Raw genomic sequence first — 22419 nt, forward strand, 5'->3', positions numbered from 1 at the left:
GATAGATTCTACAGTGAGTAAGATCAATGTCGGTGAAAATCAAATGTAGAACAAAAATGATAAATCTGTGAATATTTACCTTAGAACTCTATGTAGATAGTGAACTATGTAGAGTGAAAAGCTTTGCAAACTTAGTGAGCTCTAGCCAAAGTTGTCTGTGGAGTGCTTTAGAACAAAAATGGGGCTCTTAGTTTTTTTCCAAAATATATATAATTATACAATAATTAAGAAATACAGAAAATAGGGTGGAGTCAAATAAAAATCTTTTTCCCAAGATCCTTTGGGCCAGTAAAGGAATAAATTTGTTCAAATTATGTCCCCCTGGGGCTAGGATGGGGCCAGAAAAGGAATAAAAGTTTGTATTACAGTATTATTGGAATATATTTTAATCTTTACCTCAAGAAATGCAGGGCCACAAGTCATTTAAATATATATCTTCATGTCGTGTAGATGCAAGTTTTTTCAAATCACGAGCCCTTGGATGAAGGTTGGGTCACGATAGAGGGATTAAAGTTTTAAACAAGAATATTTATTATACCACACAGGTTGTGGAGGGTATCATGTATTTGACCAAAACCCCTACCTGAATTTCATGAAACTATAGAGTTAATAAAGACCTAGTGTGTAGATGTGCATATTCGCAAGAAAATTCCAATTCAATTTTTCCCATGAGTTATGCCCCTTTTCAACTTGGAAAGTTTGGCCAAAATCAACTGCTGAAACAATTTGTCAATACAACTCCTCTGAAACCTCTGAACAAAATTTCATGAAACTTTGTAGTTGATAAGGACATACTATGTAGATGTGCAAATTTGCAGGAATTTCCAATTCAATTTTTTTCTTGGAGATATGCCCCTTTTGAACTTAGAAGTGTTGTCAAGCTTGAATGTACAGTTGAACTTTGGTATCTCGAACACCAATATCTCGAATATTATGGATATGTGAAGTGAATTGGAAGTCCCAGCCACTTATTCTTTAAGTATTTTACCCTCAATATCTCAAAGCCTCAGATATCTCAAAGTATTTTCTCGGTCCCAACAAGGTTTGACTGTACTACTGCAATGGTTTGTCGATCAGCACAATTAACTCCTCTTATACCACTTTACACTTGCCAGAATTTCATGAAACTTTATAGCTTATAAGCTAGAACATACCATAAGATTTGCATATTTGCAGGACATTTTTTTTTCCTGGGAATTAAGCCCTTTTTGAACATGGAAGTTTGGCAAAAATACACTATTATTTTGTGCAACTTGTGTGAAATGTTTTAACTAGTGCATCATGATTTAAAATGATGAAGAGAAGCTGTTTTCTCATTTGGAAATGTTTTATTCAGTTATCCTCAGGACATTACAAATAGATTTGATTGTGCTGTGACAAACATCTGTAAAAGGGAAAGGGGGGTGTAATTATTTGTTTTAATGCATAGCATTGCCACTCATTATGTGTAGCATAATCAATCAATGTGGGAGCCTGGGGTATGTGAGCTAGCTAGTTGCTCACTTTTTATCATATTTTTTAATTTCTTTTATGAACAGTCGGGAGACAGTAATATTATTTAATAAACAAGCATATACCCATGTAGTTTAGATTCAAATTGTTCAAATCGTGACCCTTGGAAGAAGGGTTGGGAAACAGGGGGATCAAATATTTAGATGGAATCTGTAGGAGTAAACTGTTTAAAAAAAAGACGAAACAACCCGACAAGCAAAACTAAAAGCAGTGTGTTCATGTATTTGAATATATAATCTTACATTAATATTCCTCTGTATTCCTCTAGGCCGAAGAAAAAAAAATGTTTGTGTACTATTATATGCTAGTTAAAAATAATTTCGGTAGGTAGGATTTTGTTGCCTTTTTTTAAAAATTTTTTCCCTAAAGGCTGAATATCGAAATTCAATTTAAAAAAAACAAAATTTGTTTGTGAAACACTGATGCCCCCCTATGGCAACTTAGAGCGAAGATTAAACTTTCTCAAATGCAAATCAAATATGTTGATACCCAAAGTAAGGTCTTGTTCCGAGGAATATACCTGTGAAGTATGAAAGCCCTAGCAGCAACCCTTGAAAAGATGTGGAAAAGGTTAAAGTTTTTTCAAAAGTAAGTCAAAGGTCAAATGGTCAAAATTAATGATGCCCAAGGAAAGGCCTTCTCACAAGTAATACACATGTGAAATATGAAAGCCCTAGCACCAACTGCTCAAAAGTTATGGCCAAGGTTAAAGTTTTCCAAAAGTAGGTCAAACTCCAAGGTCAAGGTCAATGGGCTTTAATTGTTGGTATCTAAAGGAAAGGCCTTCTCACAAGTACACATGTGAAAAATGAAAACCCTAGCACCAACTGTTCAAAAGTTATGGCCAAGGTTAAAGTTTTCCAAAAGTAGGTCAAACTTCAAGGTCAAAGGGTCAAAGTTGTTGGTATCCTAAAGAAGGTCTTTTCACAAGGATTACATATGTATGAAAGCCCTAGCACCAACTGTTCAAAAGTTATGGCCAAGGTTAAAGTTTTTCAAAATTAGGTCAAACTCCTGGGTCAAGGTCAAAGTGTCAAAGTTGTTGGTATTCAAAGAAAGGTCTTGTCACAAGGATTACACATATGATGTATGAAAGCCTCAGCACCAACTGTTCAAAAGTTATCACTAAGGTTAAAGTTTTCAAAAGTAGGTCAAACTTCTATGTCAAGGTCAAAGGGTCAAAGGTGTTGGTATCCAAAGGAAGGTCTTGTCACAAGGATTACACATGTGAAGTATGAAAGCCTTAGCACCAACTGTTCAAAAGTTATAGCAAAGGTTAAAGTTGGGTAAAATTTTGTAAAACTGGGTCAAACTCCAAGATCAAGGTCAAAGGGTCAAATATGATGGTACCCAAAGAAAGGTCTTGCCACAAGGAATACCTATGTGAAATATGAAAGCTATATCTCCAACCAATCAAAAGTTAGGAGCAATAAAGTCTTAGTGGACAAACAGACAGACAGACAGATGGATGAACAGGGAAATAACTATATACCCCCAAATCTTTGATATGGGGGCATAAAAATAAGGATTAGTTGAGTAACTGTAAACAAACATATTTCTTTCTTAGGTCTTATAATGTGGTCTTTCTGAAGGTCTTTTGAGCCATCATTTGATTTAAGTTTTCATTGGCATTTTATCATCCAAGGTTTGTAAACTTCCCTACATTTTCAATGTTTTTAAATGTTTCTTTTTGTTCTTCCCTGACAATTTGTTTTTGTTGATTGTAAGGTTTTGTGTTTGTAAGTTCTTGCAAGTACTTGGATATTTAAGAAACCACTCACTTGGTTTTAAACTCCAGCAAATGATATTCAATAATAAATCATTGTGAACAGGGATTAATCTAGGGCATATTTACTACCGATATTCGGTATTTTTCCCCTAGAAAAAATTACCCCTGCTGGGTGAATATCTCATTTTCCCCTTTTGATGAGAAAAAAATCCCCTTACAATAATAAAAAGCTAAAATAATTTTTTTACCTTCATAAAATCTTGAAATTTAATTAAAGTAAAAATTTTCAAAAGATGTGAATTTTGATTTTACTTTTGTATTTTATGCACTCTAAATAGTTATTAAAATGGTGAAATTCGATTTGGCCCACCAGCAGGGCTCAACCCTGCACCTGCTGGGGGCCTTGAGTTGCACCCAGACCTCAGCTTATTTTCCCATTTTCTCCAGAAAGGGTACTTTCTCCCAAAACCTTGATTAATCCCTGGTGAAATTCCTTTAAAATGCTACATGTACTCCTCCTACTGTTTTATAGTATGGTTCCAATAAAACAGACTAAGCCAAGGATCATATTTCTTTTTATTGGTGTTGCCATAATTTGTAGTTTAAGTGCTACATTTCTCTTCTGTTTGCTATGAGAACAAACCAGTAGAGCTACGGTCTTGTGAGAGACCTCTGGTTTCTGCTACTGAAACTGTAATTAGACAAAATTAGCTGATTTCTCATACTAAGTGAAGAAATTCAGGACTCATACATAATTTTACACTTATGCACATGCTACTCAACATATTAAGAAGTAATGGTCTGAGGGAAGCATAGATTTGATCTTGTCAAATCACATCAGAAGTGAAGGGTATGTGTGCTAGTACATAGGTCAAACAGAGTTTGCTCAGTAGAAATACCTCTGTAACTGCAACTTCAAAGGAAAAGGTTTTTGTTTCAATGTAGGGAAAGTTCAGAGAAACAGGTTTTAACTTTGGGACAAAATGGTTTCCATATTTAGATTAAAGTTTATATCTAGCAAAAAAAAAAAAAGTAGTGAGTTGTATGCTTTAGAACAGTCAATGTGTCCATTATATTCACATCAAAAGAAAGTGTGTGTATTTTCGAAAACTGTGGAAACATTTTAATGTTTGAAAGAAAGAAAGGAAGTTTTAAGATTTTTTTTTGTTTTGATGATGTTTTGGTTTTTAATTTCAATGAATAGTGTCATCCATCTTTCGCTAGCCAAGAGTGATCAACAATCTGCTCCTCTCAAGGAAAAGAGTAGAAGACCAGATCGTCATCCTGCTAGTGAAGATGCCCTGCTTTAAGCATGTTAAGAGACTATATCTATCATATGTGACTATTTTAGAATTTCCTTTCATAGGTAGCTTAATATAGGTTTGACTGTATTAAAAATTTAAGCAACTCCAATTTAAAAACAAAAACAAAAAAAACAAGATGTGTTTGTGAAACACTGATGTCCCCGTATGGCAACTTATAGCGAAGTTTAAACTTTCTCAAATGCAAATCAAATATGTTGGTACCCAAAGTTAGGCCTTGTCTCGAGGAATAAACCTGTGAAATATGAAAGCCCTAGCAGCAACCCTTGAAAAGATATGGAAAAGGTTGAAGTTTTTCAAAAGTGAGTAAGACATCAAGTTCATGGTCAAATGTTCAAAGTTAAAATTAATGGTGCCAAAGGAAAGGCCTTCTCACAAGAAATACACATGAAATTTGAAAGCCTTAGCACCAACCATTCAAAAGTTATGGCCAAGGTTAAAGTTTTCCAAAAGTAGGTCAAATTCCAAGGTCAAAGTCCAAGGGTCAAAGTTCTTGGTATCCAAAGGAAAGTCTTGTCATAAGGATTACATATGTGAAGTATGAAAGCCCTAGCACCAACTGTTCAAAAGTTATGAGCAAGGTTAAAGTTTTCCAAAAGTAGGTCAAACTCCAAGGTCATAGGGTCAAAGTTGTTAATATCCAAAGGAAGGTCTTGTCACAAGGATTACATATTGAAGGATGAAAGACTCAGTACCAACTACATGTATTCAAAAGTTATAGCCAAGGTTAAAGTTTTCCAAAAGTAGGTCAAACTCCAAGGTCAAAGGGTCAAAGTTCTTGGTATCCAAAGAAAGGTCTTGTCACTAGGTTTACATACATGTGAAGTATGAAAGCCTTGGTTTCAACTGTTCAAAGTTATGACCAAGGTTAATGTTCGGTAAAATTTTGCAAAACTTGGTCAAACTCCAAGGTCAAGGTCAAAAGGTCATATATGATGGTACCCAAAGAAAGGTCTTGTCACAAGATATACACATGTGAAATATGAAAGCCATAGCTCCAACCAATCAAAAGCTGTAGGCAAGGTGAAAGTTTTTGCCGACAAACAGACAGCTAGACACATGGACAGGGCAAAAACTATATGCCCCCGAATCTTCGATTGAGGGGGCAGAAAAAGAAAAGGAAAAGAAAATATGAAAGAAAACTGCCAAACTCCATTGGGGGGGGGGGGTAGTAGCACCAGATTGTTTTTCCCTTGATTTGAGGACAGATTATTTATTTTCAATATCTCAAAGGACAGATTTTTTCCCCCAAAATCTGCTACCAGCACCCTCCCCCCCACCAAAATGAAAATTTGTCTCAATAGCCATCTGACTTTTCTGACATCTTACCTGTTTGCAGTTTTTGAGGATATGAATTTAAACTCAAAAAGTCTTGATGAGTTATCTTAAATGTTGGTCTTTATTTCATTTACCAATGTGTGTGTGTTTAAATGTGTGATATGTTTAAATTACAGTATACATGTGTAATTACATACAATGTATATGTAAAATGTGTGATTATGAAAATGAATTAAATCAAATTTACATTATTAGTATTATTATTTTATTTTATTTTTTTAATTATTTTTTTTGTATGCATAACTACACAAATTGATGTGAATTTACTGAATTGATATTTGATTTCTTTAATAGTACAAAAGTAAACCAATGCCCTCAAATAAATGATTTCATCACCCATTAGAGCATTGACATTTGTGTGTTTGTTCTCTGCCAGTGACCCAGTTGTTTGTACGTTTTTATGAGATTGGGGGGTAACCCATCAGTCTTGGGTGAAGGTTACCAGAAAATTTTGCCAGTAACGTGCAAGGCAGCACATTTGCCAAAGATTCTGAAGAAACCAGTTGATTGCGGTGTGGGGGAAAAACGTAGTATTTATTTATTCCATTTCTTTCCTTTAGGAACTTTAAAGATTTATCAGTAGCTATATTATAAAGGTAAATAGGAATAAAATCTTATCTTAGATTTATTTTTAAGTGTTTTTCATTTCTTGCAAGCATTTTATTATGATTTACCTTCCTGTTTTAGTTCTTAAGTTCAGTAAATTGAAAAAAAAGATAATGTTTGATTTTAACAAACTGCATATTTTAGGAATTAATCATGTGTTTAGTATATAAATCAGAATATTTAGGGATGAAGGAAGGGGTATGATCTTGTTTTTCTCTAGTGGAATATGAAGTATTCAAAATATGTACACAATCATGTCTGCAGAACATAAAATTACCAATCTATAAAAATAAACAAGCAGTGAAATTTATCCTTTTTAATTTCAAGTGCAAAAAAAGTCTGATTTTTTTTCATTCAAAAATATTTTAATCTGAGAAAAAACAGACACATTTCCTCAGATAGATTAATTTCTCTCCAATGTAGACCTGTACACTGTTCAGTTTGTTTGCACACTCGGATTTAGTTCATGCACTGTAAAATTTCCTTCAAGATTGTGCAGACATAAAGGATATTTCTACTGCTGTGATATAAAATAATGTGTTTTTGATACCTATATTTGAAAAATTAAACTAAAAGCTGTATAGCATATATTTGATTACACAGTTTTGGTATGAGATGTATAATATGTGAAGTACTATACCACAATGAAAGTCTTGATTTGACATGTCAGTCAGTATGGTAATTTTTCTCTTTTTTTTTTAATAAGCTAAATCATTGTATGTAATATGTAATGGTAGATATCATTATAATATTATATGCTCTTTGCTGACATTTTGTTAATCGTTGTTTATAATAGACATGAAACTTAGAGCAAAAAATTATGAACGTTGTAAGGGTAGACATCAAATCTGCACGTAACTGCAAAATTTAGCTCATCTGATCCAAAGGCTCAAGTGAGCTTTTCTGATCAGAAAATGTCTAGCGTCTGTCTATCTGTCATGTGTTGTCTGTAAACTTTTCATATTTTTGGACGGAGGCTCATAGAGCCTCGCGTCCTTTGCTATCGCAAATCTGCGACGGATGGGAATTTGTGATCGCCATCTAGCGGCAAATCTTTGAAAGGCGCGGCCTAATTGACGACCTACACGTAATTGAAACCTACAGGAGACCTATAATAATGTGGGTTAGATACAGCAAAACGATGTGATATTCTGATTAAACATGTCTTAAATAATTTAAATACACAAAACGTTTTATAAAGAGAAACTTTAAAATGTATCTTTGAACTCGGTATGGGAAACTAATTTATTCTTTCAGACGAACCTTGCGCAAGAACGATAACTTTGGTTGAATTGTAAACAACAACACATGTTCACATTATTGTGAAGTATGTTTTGAAAATAGGAATTCACAAATTTAAATAAATACAGATTATTTTTAATGAGTTTTAATTAGGGCCCCGCAAGGATTTGCGGGTGCCCTATAGTAATCACTCTGTCTGTCTGTCTGTCCGTCTGTCTGTCCGTCTGTCATTCTTCCATCCACAAATTTTATGTTTTTTTCTTATAACTTTTTTTGTAGATGACCAATTAAGTTCAAATTTGGTATGTTGGTTGAAGAGGCAGTAAGACATATTTTGATGCTAAGTTTGGTTTTCTATGTCATCCAGTTTGGAGCTGGGGTGGTGGGGTAGATTCCTTAACTTTACATTAGAATGAATGCCAGGGCAAAGAGAGATAACTGCTGAGAATGTTCCTATTGTAAACTATGAAAGCTGCAACTAGTCCCATGGGATTAATTAACTTTCCTCTTGAAGAAAATCCAAAGCATTATCTGTTGCTGTCAAATTGAGATTAATTAACACCTCTGTCTGCAAATGAAGTTTGTTTTGAAGTTAAGGTCAATTCTGAATGATGTTTACATTCTCTGATATGTGGATTTAAATAATGTTCATACTTTATTTTGGTAAAATATACAATGAGTTATGAATTTATTGAATTCTAAAAACAAGATATACATAAAGATATGTTTCTTTTTTTTTTTAAATTCTGTTTTTATTTATTTATTTAATTTATTTATTTATTCATTTTTTTAGCTCACCTGAGCCGAAGGCTCAAGTGAGCTTTTTTGATCACATTTTGTCTGTAGTCCGTCTGTCCGTCTGTCCGTCTGTAAACTTTTCACATTTTCGACTTCTTCTCAAGAACCACTGGGCCAATTTCAACCAAACTTGCCACAAAGTATCCTTGGGTAAAGGGGATTCAAATTTGTTCAAATGAAGGGCCACGCCTTCTTCCAAGGGGAGATAATTAAGAATTCGTGAAAAATTAATGGCATCATTAAAAAATCTTCTTCTCAAGAACCACTGTGCTTGAAAACATGAAACTTATGTGGAAGCATCCTCAGGTAGTGTAGATTCAAATTTGTTCAAATCATGACCCCCGGGGGTAGGGTGGGGCTGCAATGGGCGATCAAAGTTTTACATAGGAATATATAGGAAAAATCTTCAAAAAACTTCTTCTCAAGAACAGCAAAGCCATGATTGGTCATATTTATATGGTAGCATCCTCAGATAGTGTACATTCAAGTTTGTTCAAATCATGACCCTCGGGGGTCGGGTGGGGCCACAATGGGCGATCAAAGTTTTACATAGGAATATATAGGAAAAATCTTTAAAAATCTTCTTCTCAAGAACAGCAAAGCCATGATTGGTCATATTTACTTGGAAGCATCCTCAGGTAGTGTAGATTCAAATTTGTTCAAATCATGATCCCCGGGGGTCGGGTGGGGCCACAATGGGCGATCAAAGTTTTGCATAGGAATATATAGGAAAAATCTTTAAAAATCTTCTTCTCAAGAACAGCAAAGCCATCATTGGTCATATTTATATGGTAGCATCCTCAGGTAGTGTAGATTCAAGCTTGTTCAACTCATGACCCCCGGGGGTTGGGTGGAACCACAATGGGCGATCAAAGTTTTACATAGGAATATATAGGAAAAATCTTTAAAAATCTTCTTCTCAAGAACAGCAAAGCCATCATTGGTCATATTTATATGGTAGCATCCTCAGGTAGTGTAGATTCAAGCTTGTTCAACTCATGACCCCCGGGGGTTGGGTGGAACCACAATGGGCGATCAAAGTTTTACATAGGAATATATAGGAAAAATCATTAAAAATCTTCTTCTCAAGAACAACAAAGCCATGATTGGTCATATTTACATGGAAGCATCCTCAGATAGTGTAGATTCAAATTTATTCAACTCATGACCCCCGGGGGTCAGGTGGGGCCACAATGGGCGATCAAAGTTTTACATAGGAACACATAGTAAAAATTCTAAAAAAAAAAAAAAAACAATTTGTTAAGAATAGCAAAGCCATGATTGGTCATATTTATATGGTAGCATCCTCAGATAGTGTACATACAAATTTGTTCGAATCATGACCCCCGGGGGTCGGGTGGGGCCACAATGGGCGATCAAAGTTTTACATTGGAACACATAGTAAAAATCTTTTAAAAAAAAACTATTTGTTAAGAATAGCAAAGCCATGATTGGTCATATTTATATGGAAGCATTCTTAGATAGTGTACATTCAAGTTTGTTCAAACATGACCCCTGGGGGTCGGGTGGGGCCACAATGGGTGATCAAAGTTTTACATAGGAATACATAGGTTAAATCTTTAAAAATCTTCTACTCAAGAACAGCAAAGCCATGATTGGTCATATTTAAATGGAAGCATCCTCAGATAATGTAGATTCAAATTTGTTCAATTCCTGACACCCCCCCCCCCCAACCACTTTTATATTTAAACTTTTCAACCTTTCAAGATTGAAGTGATTTCTGCTTTTTCCTAGCCATAGTGCTCAGGTGAGCGATGTGGCCCCTGGGCCTTTTGTTTTTGGCTGCCGTATGTAAATTCAAGAATACTTTTAATTTTAACGGGTAGTCCAATGATAAACTCCTTCTATCATTACTGAAAGAGTTCTTATTGTAAACTTGAAAGAAAAGGATGAGAGAGCAGTACAATTAATTCCTTGGGATTAATTATTTTGACTGGGGCAGAAAATTTTCTAGGCTTATCTTTATTTGTCATTTTAAGGTAAATTAACCTTTGTCTGCAACTGATGTTTGTTTTGAAGTTAAGGTCAAGTCTGGGTGATATTTGTATTCACTGAAGGCTGGCATTTTATAAAACACATGCTTTATTCTTGTTTAAATATACATTTAATTGAGTTATTATAGATATGTTTTTTACTGCCTTACCGGTATGTAAATACAGGGATACTCTTTACAGGTTGTTGGATATTTAGGAATTATCTTGAAATTTTATAAATACAGTTGTTATTGCATATTCTCCTTCATATATTTTTAAATTTTTGTAATCAATTAAAATTCTCATTTTGTAAGCTGCACCCTTATATTTCTACCCCTCGGCGGGGCCCTTGCTGACTGGTCAGTTTTCTAGTTATGTTAATAATAAAGAAATAAGATGGATTATTTTTTTTTAATATATTAAACATATACATGTAAATCTTTTCACAAACCAGTTTGACATACATAGTAATGCAAATCTTAACTATAATAGCTATGAGAATGACCATTATATCATCTGGCTCAGTGAGAATCAGCATAAGGTCGTATATTTTAAGCGGGTCATAAACAGAGCAACACCAATTTTTTTTTTTTGTTTATTTAGCATTTTCTATTATTATACTGGGGGCTAAACTGGTTTTGCTGACATGATCAAGACAGTATTTTTTTCAGCTATTCATCTGTGACAATTAATATTTCAAATAAATAGAATTATATACTGACCTTATGAAGTACGTCTAATTAATACATAATTTTATAATGCTGGACGTCCACTCTATCGAGAACACATTTAATTGCTAGTTACAGCATATATGTTTAATAGAATATTTTTTTTATTCTTAGTAGATTCAGTTGAATCACTTCATGTTGTTGATTCACACATCAAGTGTAATTTTAGTATTCTTATTTCTATGGTACAATTAGAAGATATGAACAATACTTTTTGAAATGAGCCTTATTATAACTTACTTTCAAAGAACGCAGTGTAAGAAATTCACACAATCCCTTGAAACTCATCAGATTACATGTATCAGGAAAATTTTATGATCACGATAAGCTGTCATAGTATACTTGACAATATTTAGATAAATGTATCGTAGGTATCCGTAACATTAAATTACAATTTTGTCGTACTGTGGAGAAACTTCAACAGACTTTCGTAAGCTCGTTTTTAGCAATCTGCACTATAGCAGGGTTCTCCATGAGCTGTTCTACTGTGTCAGCCCCGACAAAGTAAAATTTTCCCCGACTCAGTAGGCCTAACGATTCAAATTTATGCGTGACACAGAAAAAAAAGCGAACACAGTAAGATCCGTAATCAGAACATAAATTATCTCTGAAACTTTAATCATACAAATCTATCGTCTTTCAATTTTTATAGCCAGAGCACTTAATTTTCTCTTAGATTAGGGCACATTGTCTTGCTTCACCTTGCAGTATCAGTTATCTCCTAAACCCTCGCTGGACTTTGCGCATGAAGGAACAAAGACAAATAATTTGTTTTCACAGTTCAATGTAACCGTATTATATTTACTAGTTGAATTTTTAAATACATAATTCGAGATAGCGAGGTTTGACTGTATTATTTAAACATTTAAAAATTAAGTGAATAATTGTCTTTACTTCAGAACCACGTCTCTAGAATTTTGTTGGCATTGTGAGTCAAACATCGTGCCATAATCATTAAATTGATGTATTGTTGAAGAATTTAAGGACACCCCCTGAAAGTATTTTACTATTCTAAAGTTTCTTTTTTAAATTCAAAAACTTACTGGTAATTCGATCAAGTGACCAAAAATACGGCAAAATTTACTTTTAAAGATGCTAATTAGTTCGGTTGTATTAACCAGAATTTCGCCTGCATGCTCTTCAGTGCACATGTAAGAAAGTTATATACAAAAATATCAAGTTAAGGTTTAATACAGGTACACCTTGTACATAGTGATACAAGTATGTAATTTTTTTTTTTTAATCGTACTTATTTATCTTTAAGTTGTGTGTTGGAGGGGGTGGGGTGGGGGTGGGGGGTTGAAGTTGGTTGGTGTTATAGTATGTACATTATGATATACAGGAGACATTCTGATTGTTTTCAATATCGATTTATTTATTTTTCATTAATATGTACGACCACAACATTTGTGTAACGAATTAGTGATTCAAAAAGTTGTGTGTGTGTATATCTGCTTTTGTAATTATAATAAATAGTGGATAAATTTGATCGTGAAAATATCGCTAATATGAGTGCTTTGCGGAAAATCTGCAACACCGTAAAATTTAAAATGATTGGGAACCCTGCTATAGTTTCTTTTGTGGCTTTTGATGACCCCCCCCCTTTTTTGTTTTTTACATTATACAGTTTTGGTAAAGTAATTGACGAACTATTAATAATATTTTTGCAAGTTGTTCATTGCAAATTAACAAATCAATCACAAAAGTGATTATTAATCATTAAGTATCAATCTTATGTTCGCTATAAGGCCAAGATTTGTATAAATAAGCTTTTTCTATGGTGTCCTGATAGGGTCATTTGCAAAAGTGTAAAAGCGCGTGAGGAATAATGCGAAAGTGCAAAGTGACAACGCGCTAGCATAGGTGACAACGGGCTAGCATGTAGTTCACAACGTGCAATTGTTTCTAACGCATTGTTGCACTTTTGTAAGTGAAAAAGCACTAGCGCAAAGTAAAAATGTCCCGGCGCGTTGTTTATGACACGTTGTCACGCTAACACACAACACACCGTCATGCTAATGCAACTTTACACAACACACCGTCACGCTCATATAAACACGCCATCGCACTAACACACAACACACCGTCACGCTATCGCATCTTTACACAACACGTCGTCTCGATAACACACAATAGATTGCGTAAAGTTGTGTTAGCGTGACGGCATGTTTTGTGTTAGCGCGACGGCATGTTGTGTAAAGTTGCAAAAGCGTGATGACCTGTTGTGTGTAAGCACGACGGTGTGTTGTGAACAACGGACTAGTGCATTGTCACTTCACGTTAGTGCATTGTTCCTAACGCGCTGTTACACTTTTGCAAAAAGCCCTATCGGGACACCATAGTTTTCTCATACTTAAGCCATTCCTCCTTAAGGAAGCTCTAAACACTAGCAAAAAGTGCTTTTTGGACTTGGAGAAAAACATATCATATAAAGGTGTGCATATTGAGACTATTTAGTTCATTTTCAACATAGGTGCCTTATTTCAGCAGAAAAAATGTTAAAAGACAATTGACTATTTGTGAACAGAAATCAGTGTTGTTTACTTACACTGGGAAGATTAATGGAGATAATGAATTCAGTTACTTATTCTTGGTGTAATATATGGTTAAGAATATTTTAATCTATTACAAATTGTATAATTAACTGTAAATGACCATTTTTTTCTATCTTACTTCTAAGGGCAGATCACTCTGACTGCATAAAACTCCTACGAGTTGAACTTTTTAGTGCATGTGCAGTACGTATTTAGAGCTTCCTTAACACTGTACTTAAAAAAAAGCCCACAGAAGTATCCGCATTTTTTAAAGTTATGCTTCTAGTTTTCATGCGGAATTAACGTGAATTACCTATTATTCTCAACAACCTGTATTTGCAATTCACCGGGGCTCTTTTACGTATGCCTCCGTCATTCAGTACTTCAGTACTTTGATTTATTTTCTTCTTAAGACCCACTGGACCAATTTCAACCAAACTTGTCACCAAGCATCCTTGGGTAAAGAGGATTTAAGATTGTTCAAAGGAAGTGCCACACCCTCTTTCAAGGAGAAAAAATAAAGAATTTGTGAAGATTTTATGGCATCTTTTAAAAATCTTCTCAAGAACCACTTGGCCAGAAAAGATGAAATTCATGTTAAACATTCATTACATCTGTAGATTCAAGTTTGTTTATACATGTATCATGATCCATGGGGATAGGGCAGGTCGACTCCACCGCAGGATGTCAAAGTTTTACATAGGAAGATAGAGGAAATGTCTTTAAAAATCTTCTCAAGAACAGCAAAGCCATTATCAGTCATGTTGATACAGAAGCATCCTCAGATAGGGTAGATTGAAATTTGTTCAAATCATGACCCCTGGGGGTAGGGTGGGGCCACAGATAGGGTAGATTGAAATTTGTTCAAATCATGACCCCTGGGGGTAGGGTGGGGCCACACGGGCTATCAAATTTTTACATGGGTATATATAGGAAATATCTTTAAAAATCTTCTTCTAAAGAAGAGCAAAGCCATGATTAGTCATATTTATATAGAATCATCCTTAGGTAGTGTAGATTGAAGTTTGTTCAGATCAGGACCGTAGGGTATGATGGAGGGGCAGAAATGGGGGATCAAAGTTTATTATAGGAATATATAGAAGAAGTCTTTAAAAAAAAATTTTCCCAGGAACAGCAAAGCCATTAGTTATATTTATTTGGAAGCATCTGCAGGTAGTGTAGATTCAAATTTGTTCAAATTATGACCCCAGGAAGTAGGGTGGGGCCACAGTGGGCAATCAGAGTCATAATTAGGAATATATAGGAACAATCTTGAAAAAAGCTTCTCAAGAACAGCAAAGCTATGATTAGTGTAGATTGAAGTTTGTCCAAATCATGACCCACCTGGGATAGGGTGGGGGCCTTATATGTGATCAAAGTTTTACATAAGAATATGTAGGCAAAAATCTGCTGTTGAAGAACAGAAGGACCATAGTTACTCAGGTGAGTGTTGTTGCCCATGAGCCTCTTGTTTGAGAATTCTTTTAATGACACCCTCACACAATATTAGGCCAGTGATATTTGCTGCTACCTGGTAGTTAGAATTGCATGTCATGAAAATGGTAAATTGTGTCAGTTGAGTGATGTGGCGATACATTTCAGACTATTTTGATACATCTTTTAGTTTCGCAATGTTTGTTGGAAAAAGTTCTACAGCAAATGTTTATGGTGAAAACGTCATATACAACAATCCCCATTAATGATGCTGTTTGGAATATGTTCTGTTACTCTCTTTTGTATAGATGCGCAAGACTGATGGAAAATTTCCACCCAAGGATTTGCAGAATGGGGGGAAGATTGAGGATGGGGTTTTATTAGAGGAGTTGCAGAATGGGGGAAAGATGGAGGATGGGGATGTATCAGAGGAGGACTATCAAAGGGGTACTTGGAGCCACAAGCTGGATTTCCTGTTGTCTGTGATTGGATACTCAGTGGGTGTGTCTAACATCTGGAGATTTCCATACTTGTGTATTAGGAATGGAGGAGGTATAACTTTTTAAAATATACAAGTCTGTAGTATGTGTCACACATCAGGATCTCCGTAGGTTTTTATTTGTTTTAAAGAATCTAGAGACTTGAAAAAAGCTGTGACTTGAGGTCAAGAGAGAAATTTGAAGCACAGCTGGATATAATATTTTTTTAGTTTTTTTTAGTTTTTTTTTTCAAGATGTGTATGGCTACGGTTGTAAGTTAAATTTATGAAGAAAATCAGTATACAAGTTTTTTTTTTTCAAATTATTACCCTTGATTAAGGCACAATAAAAATATTTTAGAAAAATTGCATAGGAATCAATTGTAAAAGTTCTTTTGAACTTGAGTTTCTGATTTTAAAAAAAATGATAAAGTGATATGTGCAGGTATTTTTCTTAAGTGTATATACACTTGAACTTCGGTATCTCAAACACTGATATCTCAAATACCATGGATATGTTGGAGTGAATTGGAAGTCCCAACCCCTTATTCTTTAAGTGATTCTTTAAGTGTTTTACCCTTGATATCCCAAATTCTCAGATATCTCAAAGTTTTTTTCTCGGTCCCATTGAGTTCAAGATAAAGAGGTTTGACTGTATATGTATAAAGCATTCATCTCAAAGGCCATTTTCAGAGAGGGACCACAAGAGGGGCCATATTTGATCAGATTACATTAAGAAAATCATTGAAAAACCTTCATTCAAAGAATACTAAAATAACAGATTATCAGAATTGCTTTAAATTCAGTTGACTTTTGCTTATTTTTGTGTTTTTAGCTCACCTGAGCCGAAGGCTCAAGTGAGCTTTTCTGATCACTTTCTGTCCAGCGTCCGTCTGTCTGTCTGTCCGTCTGTCTGTCTGTCTGTCTGTAAACTTTTAACATTTTTCAACTTCTTCTCAAGAACCACTGGGCCAATTTCAACCAAACTTGCCACAAAGTATCCTTGGGTGAAGGGGATTCAGGTTTGTTCAAATGAAGGGCCACACCCTCTTTCAAGGGGAAATAATAAAGAATTAGTGAAGAATTAATAGCATCTTTAAAAAATCTTCTTCTCAAGAACCACAGGGCCAGGAAAGATGAAACACATGTGGAAGCATCCTCAGGTAGTGTAGATTCAAATTTGTTCAAATCATGACCCCAGGGGGTAGGGCGGGGCCACACTGGAGGATCAAAGTTTTACATAAAAATATGTAGGAAAAATCTTTAAAAATCTTCTTCTCAAGAACAGCAAAGCCATGATGAGTCATATTTATTTGGAAGCATCCCAGGTAGTGTAGATTCAAGTTTGTTCAAATCATGACCCCCTGGGGTAAGGTGGGGCCACAATGGAGGATCAAAGTTTTACATAGAAATATATAGGAAAAATCTTTTAAAATCTTCTTCTCAAGAACAGCAAAGCCATGATGAGTCATATTTATTTGGAAGCATCTTCAGGTAGTGTAGATTCAAGTTTGTTCAAATCATGACCCCCGGGGATAGGGCGGGGGCCACAATGAAGGATCAAAGTTTTACATAGAAATATATAGGAAAAATCTTTAAAAATCTTCTTCAGTCTCAAGAACAGCAAAGCAATGATGAGTCATATTCATATGGAAGCATCCTCAGGTAGTGTAGATTCAAGTTTGTTCAAATCATGACCCCAGGGGGTAGGGTGGGGTCCAATGGGGGATCGAAAGTTTTACATAAGAACATAGAGAAAAAATATTTCTTCTCAAGAACAGAAAAGCTATGTTAAGTCATATTGATATGGAAGCATTCTCAGGTAGTGTAGATTCAAGTTTGTTTAAATGATGACCCTTGCGATAGGGAAGAGCCACAATGGGGGATCAAATTTTTACAAAGGATATATGGGAATTTTTTTTTAAAAAATCTTCTCAAGTACAACAAAGCCATTTGTTATATTGACATGAAAGCATCATCAGGTAGTTTAAATTTCAAGCCCCCCCCCCCCCAGTAATCTTTTCAATACTGAACTGATTTGTTTTGCCTAGCCAATGTGCTCATGTGATCGATGTGGCCCATGGGCCTCTTGTTTTGTTTTTTTCAGGAGCCTTCCTGATTCCGTTTTTCTTCTTCCTGATCTTCTGTGGAATTCCCCTGTACTTCCTGGAGCTATGTTTAGGACAGTTCTCGGGAGTCAGCTCCATATTTGTGTGGAAGCTCTGTCCATTGTTCAAAGGTAACAGATAATACAGAAAATGTGGGCTGATGTATGTTTAGAATAAACAGGTGATGATTATGAGGTGTCAAAAAATGTCAAATACTAGGTCAATATGTCATATGGTGCTAAGCATGTATTTATATGTGAACATTGCTGAATTTGCAATTGATAGTGCCATGTACATGTATACCATTTTATAGGACTGAAAATATGTGATACATTGACTTTGTTAATGAAAACATTTTATCAGTACTTTTTTTTAATGAAGACATGCACTGTAGGTTTAGGATTTTTGATGGTGATCGTATCAGCTTTGATGTCATGGTACTACATCACTGTGATAGTATGGGTGCTGTACTACCTCGTCAATTCCTTCTTTGACCCATTGCCATGGTCAGTCTGCACAGAGAGCTGGAACACTGAATACTGCATCGAGTCCAGGGCCAAAGCAGCTGGTAATGTCACAATAGCAGCAGCCAATTCATCATTTTACAATATCACAGGGATGACCAGGTCTGGATTTCAGAATGGCACATTTACTACTAGTGCTACAACACAATCAGAACTTCAGAATACCTCCCCTGTTCTCACTAACAGTGCTCTAGCCAATGTTACCATAACTGGGACAGGGTATAGTATTCAGGATATAATCAAAGATTCACCAACAGCAGCCAAGGAATTCTGGCAGTAAGTGGGAGACTGATACTACTAATGTTACGAAACATTTAAGCTTGGAATGATCATTTTTGCATTAATTATATGTGATGTACATACAAACTGAAGTCTGTGTGCAGTAGGAAATTGTTTGTGCACATGGTGACATTTATAACTCAGTGCAAATACATGTACATCCTTGTCAAATAACATCATTGAGACATCACATTTTCATTGCATTGACACATGAATATTGCTAGAATTTTGTAAAGATATGAAGGAAGGAGAACAATTGTGAATGTATATACTAATACATGTATTAATGTTGAAAATCATTGTTCAAAGAAAAAAAAAGCTTTTTTTAGCCAAATCTAATACATTTAAGAAAACAAACACTGAAACAGTCTTGCTTTGGATGCTGCGTATGACATATTATGCCCCCCTCGAAGAAGGGAGGGCATATTGCTTTGCTGCTGTCTGTTGGTCAGCCGGTTGGTCTGTCTGTCTGTAGGTCCTCCAACAGTTTCCGTTCATTTTCTTTACAGAGGTTGCACATACTGAAATGAAATTTGGTATAAAGATTTATCATAAGAATATCTAGGTCAAGTTTTGTTTTGGGTACGATCGAGCAATTTCTGACAGAGTAAAGCCCCTTGGACTTATAAAAATTCCAATTATTTGTAGTTTCCGTTCATTTTCTTTGCAGAGGTTGCACATACTGAAATGAAATTTGGTATACAGATTTATCATAAGAATATCTAAGTCAAGTTCTTTGAAACTTTTATTTTCACTAAAGCCCCCACATGGGGTATAGTACAATAAGAGTTTAACAATTGAACAAATTAACATGTGAACAGTTAACATAATGAACTACAAAAAGATCTTTGATATGGACAGTACTGACGGTTGTTAAAAAAAAAATTGTTTAATGTTTACGTTGTAGGAAGTTCAGGTATGAAAGAATTCAAGAACAGTTTTACAAAACTTAGCTAAACCTATTAGTTCATATATATCAGAAGTATTCATCAAATCATAAAAAGATATGGTGTTTGGATTTGTGTAAATATTGCTAGGTATAAATTTCTGTCTTTCATTCTTAAAAAAAGGACACTTAAATAAATAATGAAACTTATCACCAAGTTCATTGTTATTGCAGAGGTTACAATGTCTCTCAGATCTATCAATACTATAAAATCTACCAGCTTCAATTGGCAAGTTATGACCGACACAATAAAATTAACATAAATATTATCTAAGATCATTTGGTAACATGTTTAGGTAATTTTCAAAACCAAAGTCACACTTGTACATTGTATAATTAAGGTTTTGGAGAATTTAATACATTTACATTCCAGTCTTCGATAAAACTATCTCTTAATGTATTCTCAACCAACACACCAGTTCTGTTTTGGGTACGATTGAGCAATTTCTGAGTTAAGCCCCTTGAACATGGAGAAAAATTGTTCAGGGGGGGAGGGGGGGGGGGCAAGTGTTTCACAAACATCTGTTGTTGACATATTTTTCTCAGAGCATTGACTACAATAATAAGTATGAGTACAAGTGGACGACTGTTTTCTTCCAGGCGTCGAGTGCTGAGAATTTCCAGTGGTTTTGATAATCCAGGCTCAGTAGAACCTCACCTCATAATTGGCTCATTAGTGGCCTGGGTGCTTGTCTTTTTCTGTCTTATGAAAGGTGTCAAATCTGTTGGAAAAGTAAGTACATGTATGTCTACCTTTTCTATAAAGGGAAGTAACTGTTGATTGTCCACATTAATAAAACTGAGTTTTCTGAGTTGTCTCATTGCTTGTTATATATGGCAAAACTGTCTTACTTATTTATCAACATTCAGTGGAAGATAAAATTTTAAGTTTGATAAAAAAGCATCAAGGAAAATGCAGATTTAAATTCCCCAATGCTTGAATTTTGTCTCATCTCTAAGATAAATACATATAAATTGGAACCGTTAGAGATACTACAGCTAGGTTATCCTCCTTGTCTGGTTTCATTTTCAGGTTGTATATGTGACAGCAGTGTTGCCCTATATTTTGCTCACTGTATTCTTGATCAGAGGCCTAATGCTGGAGGGGTCAGTTGATGGCATTATGTATTATCTGACCCCTGACTTCTCAAGACTGTCAGATTTTCAGGTAATTATTATTAAATATCCATAGTTCAGAAGATCAAGATCTGCATGTTTTAGATGGATGTAAGAGGTTTTGAATATTTTGAAGAACAACTTGTCAAGTTCAACATAATCTAACATATTTTAGAATGTTCTCAATCTCATTCAGATATCTTTCTATTTCTGAATCAGAATAAGAAGTGATGGAGCTTTTTAAAAGATATGATGAATTTCATGCATATTCATACATGTGCTTGAAAAGCTCAATATTTCACATCCATCTTTCAATTAAACCCTTTTTTCTATAGACTATAATTTTTTTTCTTCTGATTATTTAAAACGGAGATAAAATCAAAATCACTGCAACCACGTTTATTTTATGTTGACATAACCTGTATTAAATATACAGCTTAATTAATGAGACAGAAAAATCTCTCCAACAGGTGTGGCTTGAAGCTGGAATTCAGGTCTTCTACTCCTTGGGGCCAGCATGGGGAGGACTCATCACAATGTCTAGTTACAACAAATTCAATAACAACTGTTTTAGGTACATATATTACTTAAATTTATATCACTAAGTGTTATCTGCAAAAACATTTGCAGGGTTCTCATTAACGCAAGAATCTGCGTCCTAGACGCAGCAAAATTACTTGGGACGCAAGGTTCTTAAAAACGATGCGTCCGCGGACTCGTGATCGGACGCGTCCTCGTTAGCGAGAAAATTCGGGTGATTTCGAAAACGGGGAATTTAGATGTAAGAATTTGTCAAAGAAATATTTAATCGAAACCTTCCTGTAACTATCATAAAGTTTATCCAAGAAACAACTTTTCTTATACTTACTTCTCTTTTTTTAAAACAGGGATTGATCATAAGATATTTCATGTTTATTAGTCCATAGTCATAATAGTGTCGCATGCCAAACTCCGACAGCTGTAAACACACTGCAGCTTTTTTTTAAAAACACTTTTGAATCTTGAGTGTTATCTACATGTAGAAACCATAATTACTGCTTGTATACACAATGCGGCTTGATTACCTCGTGAATTTCACCCAGTGCAGACGACCGACAGGATTAGTTACGCCTCATTGCACATGACACCTGTGATTGTATACAGTCAACTTCTGGGTACTTGATTTTTTAGCTTTATAAATTTATGGCAATTGATTACGCGTGTATTTTAGAATATAGCTTGAATGCGTTACCAGTTTATATACTTGAATATGTTAATACTGCGTAAACAAACTGATAAAATGATAAAGATTTTTATTGATGTTTGGATGGAAGGATACTGCAATAATTTAGTTGGGACTCAACATAATTTTTCTGGGACGCATCAAATTTAGCTGGGACGCAACCTTCTCAGAAACCTTGAGTCCTGGGACTCAAGTTAGCAAAATCCTAGTGAGAACCCTGATTTGCAGTCTTGTCATGGAGTATGAGATTTATTTGTGCAGAATGTTTTATATTGAAGGAACTACCCTGTACTTTCCATTCAGTTCTTTCTAGGTGCATGCATGTATACCTTTCTCAGATAAGGAGAAGGGGGCTATAGAACAAATTACAGTAAAACACGGTTATAGCAAACACGCTTATAATGGATTCAAGCTAACAGCGAAGTGATTTTCAATCCCTTTGGTTTTAAAACGTAATCTTAATGGATATAATGAATTACGTTTATAACAAAAATCAAAATTGCACGTCC

General features: G+C 34.9%; 1 protein-coding gene across 1 annotated transcript in view; it reads left to right on the forward strand.

Annotated features, from left to right (window-relative positions):
- The window catches only part of LOC133188349 (sodium- and chloride-dependent glycine transporter 1-like), a 30321-nt gene that overhangs the window by 2562 nt on the left and 5340 nt on the right, over positions 1–22419 (forward strand). The window contains exons 2-7 of the mRNA XM_061323730.1: positions 15546–15789; positions 17823–17954; positions 18218–18623; positions 20173–20305; positions 20606–20740; positions 21159–21262. Coding sequence (XP_061179714.1) covers positions 15546–15789; positions 17823–17954; positions 18218–18623; positions 20173–20305; positions 20606–20740; positions 21159–21262 — 1154 coding nt within the window. The remainder of the gene's footprint in view (positions 1–15545; positions 15790–17822; positions 17955–18217; positions 18624–20172; positions 20306–20605; positions 20741–21158; positions 21263–22419) is intronic.

This window comes from Saccostrea echinata, unplaced genomic scaffold (genome assembly GCF_033153115.1).
Source record: "Saccostrea echinata isolate AGI-Se365-2 ecotype Australia unplaced genomic scaffold, CSIRO_AGI_Sech_v1 ptg000016l, whole genome shotgun sequence".
NCBI lineage: Eukaryota > Metazoa > Mollusca > Bivalvia > Ostreida > Ostreidae > Saccostrea > Saccostrea echinata.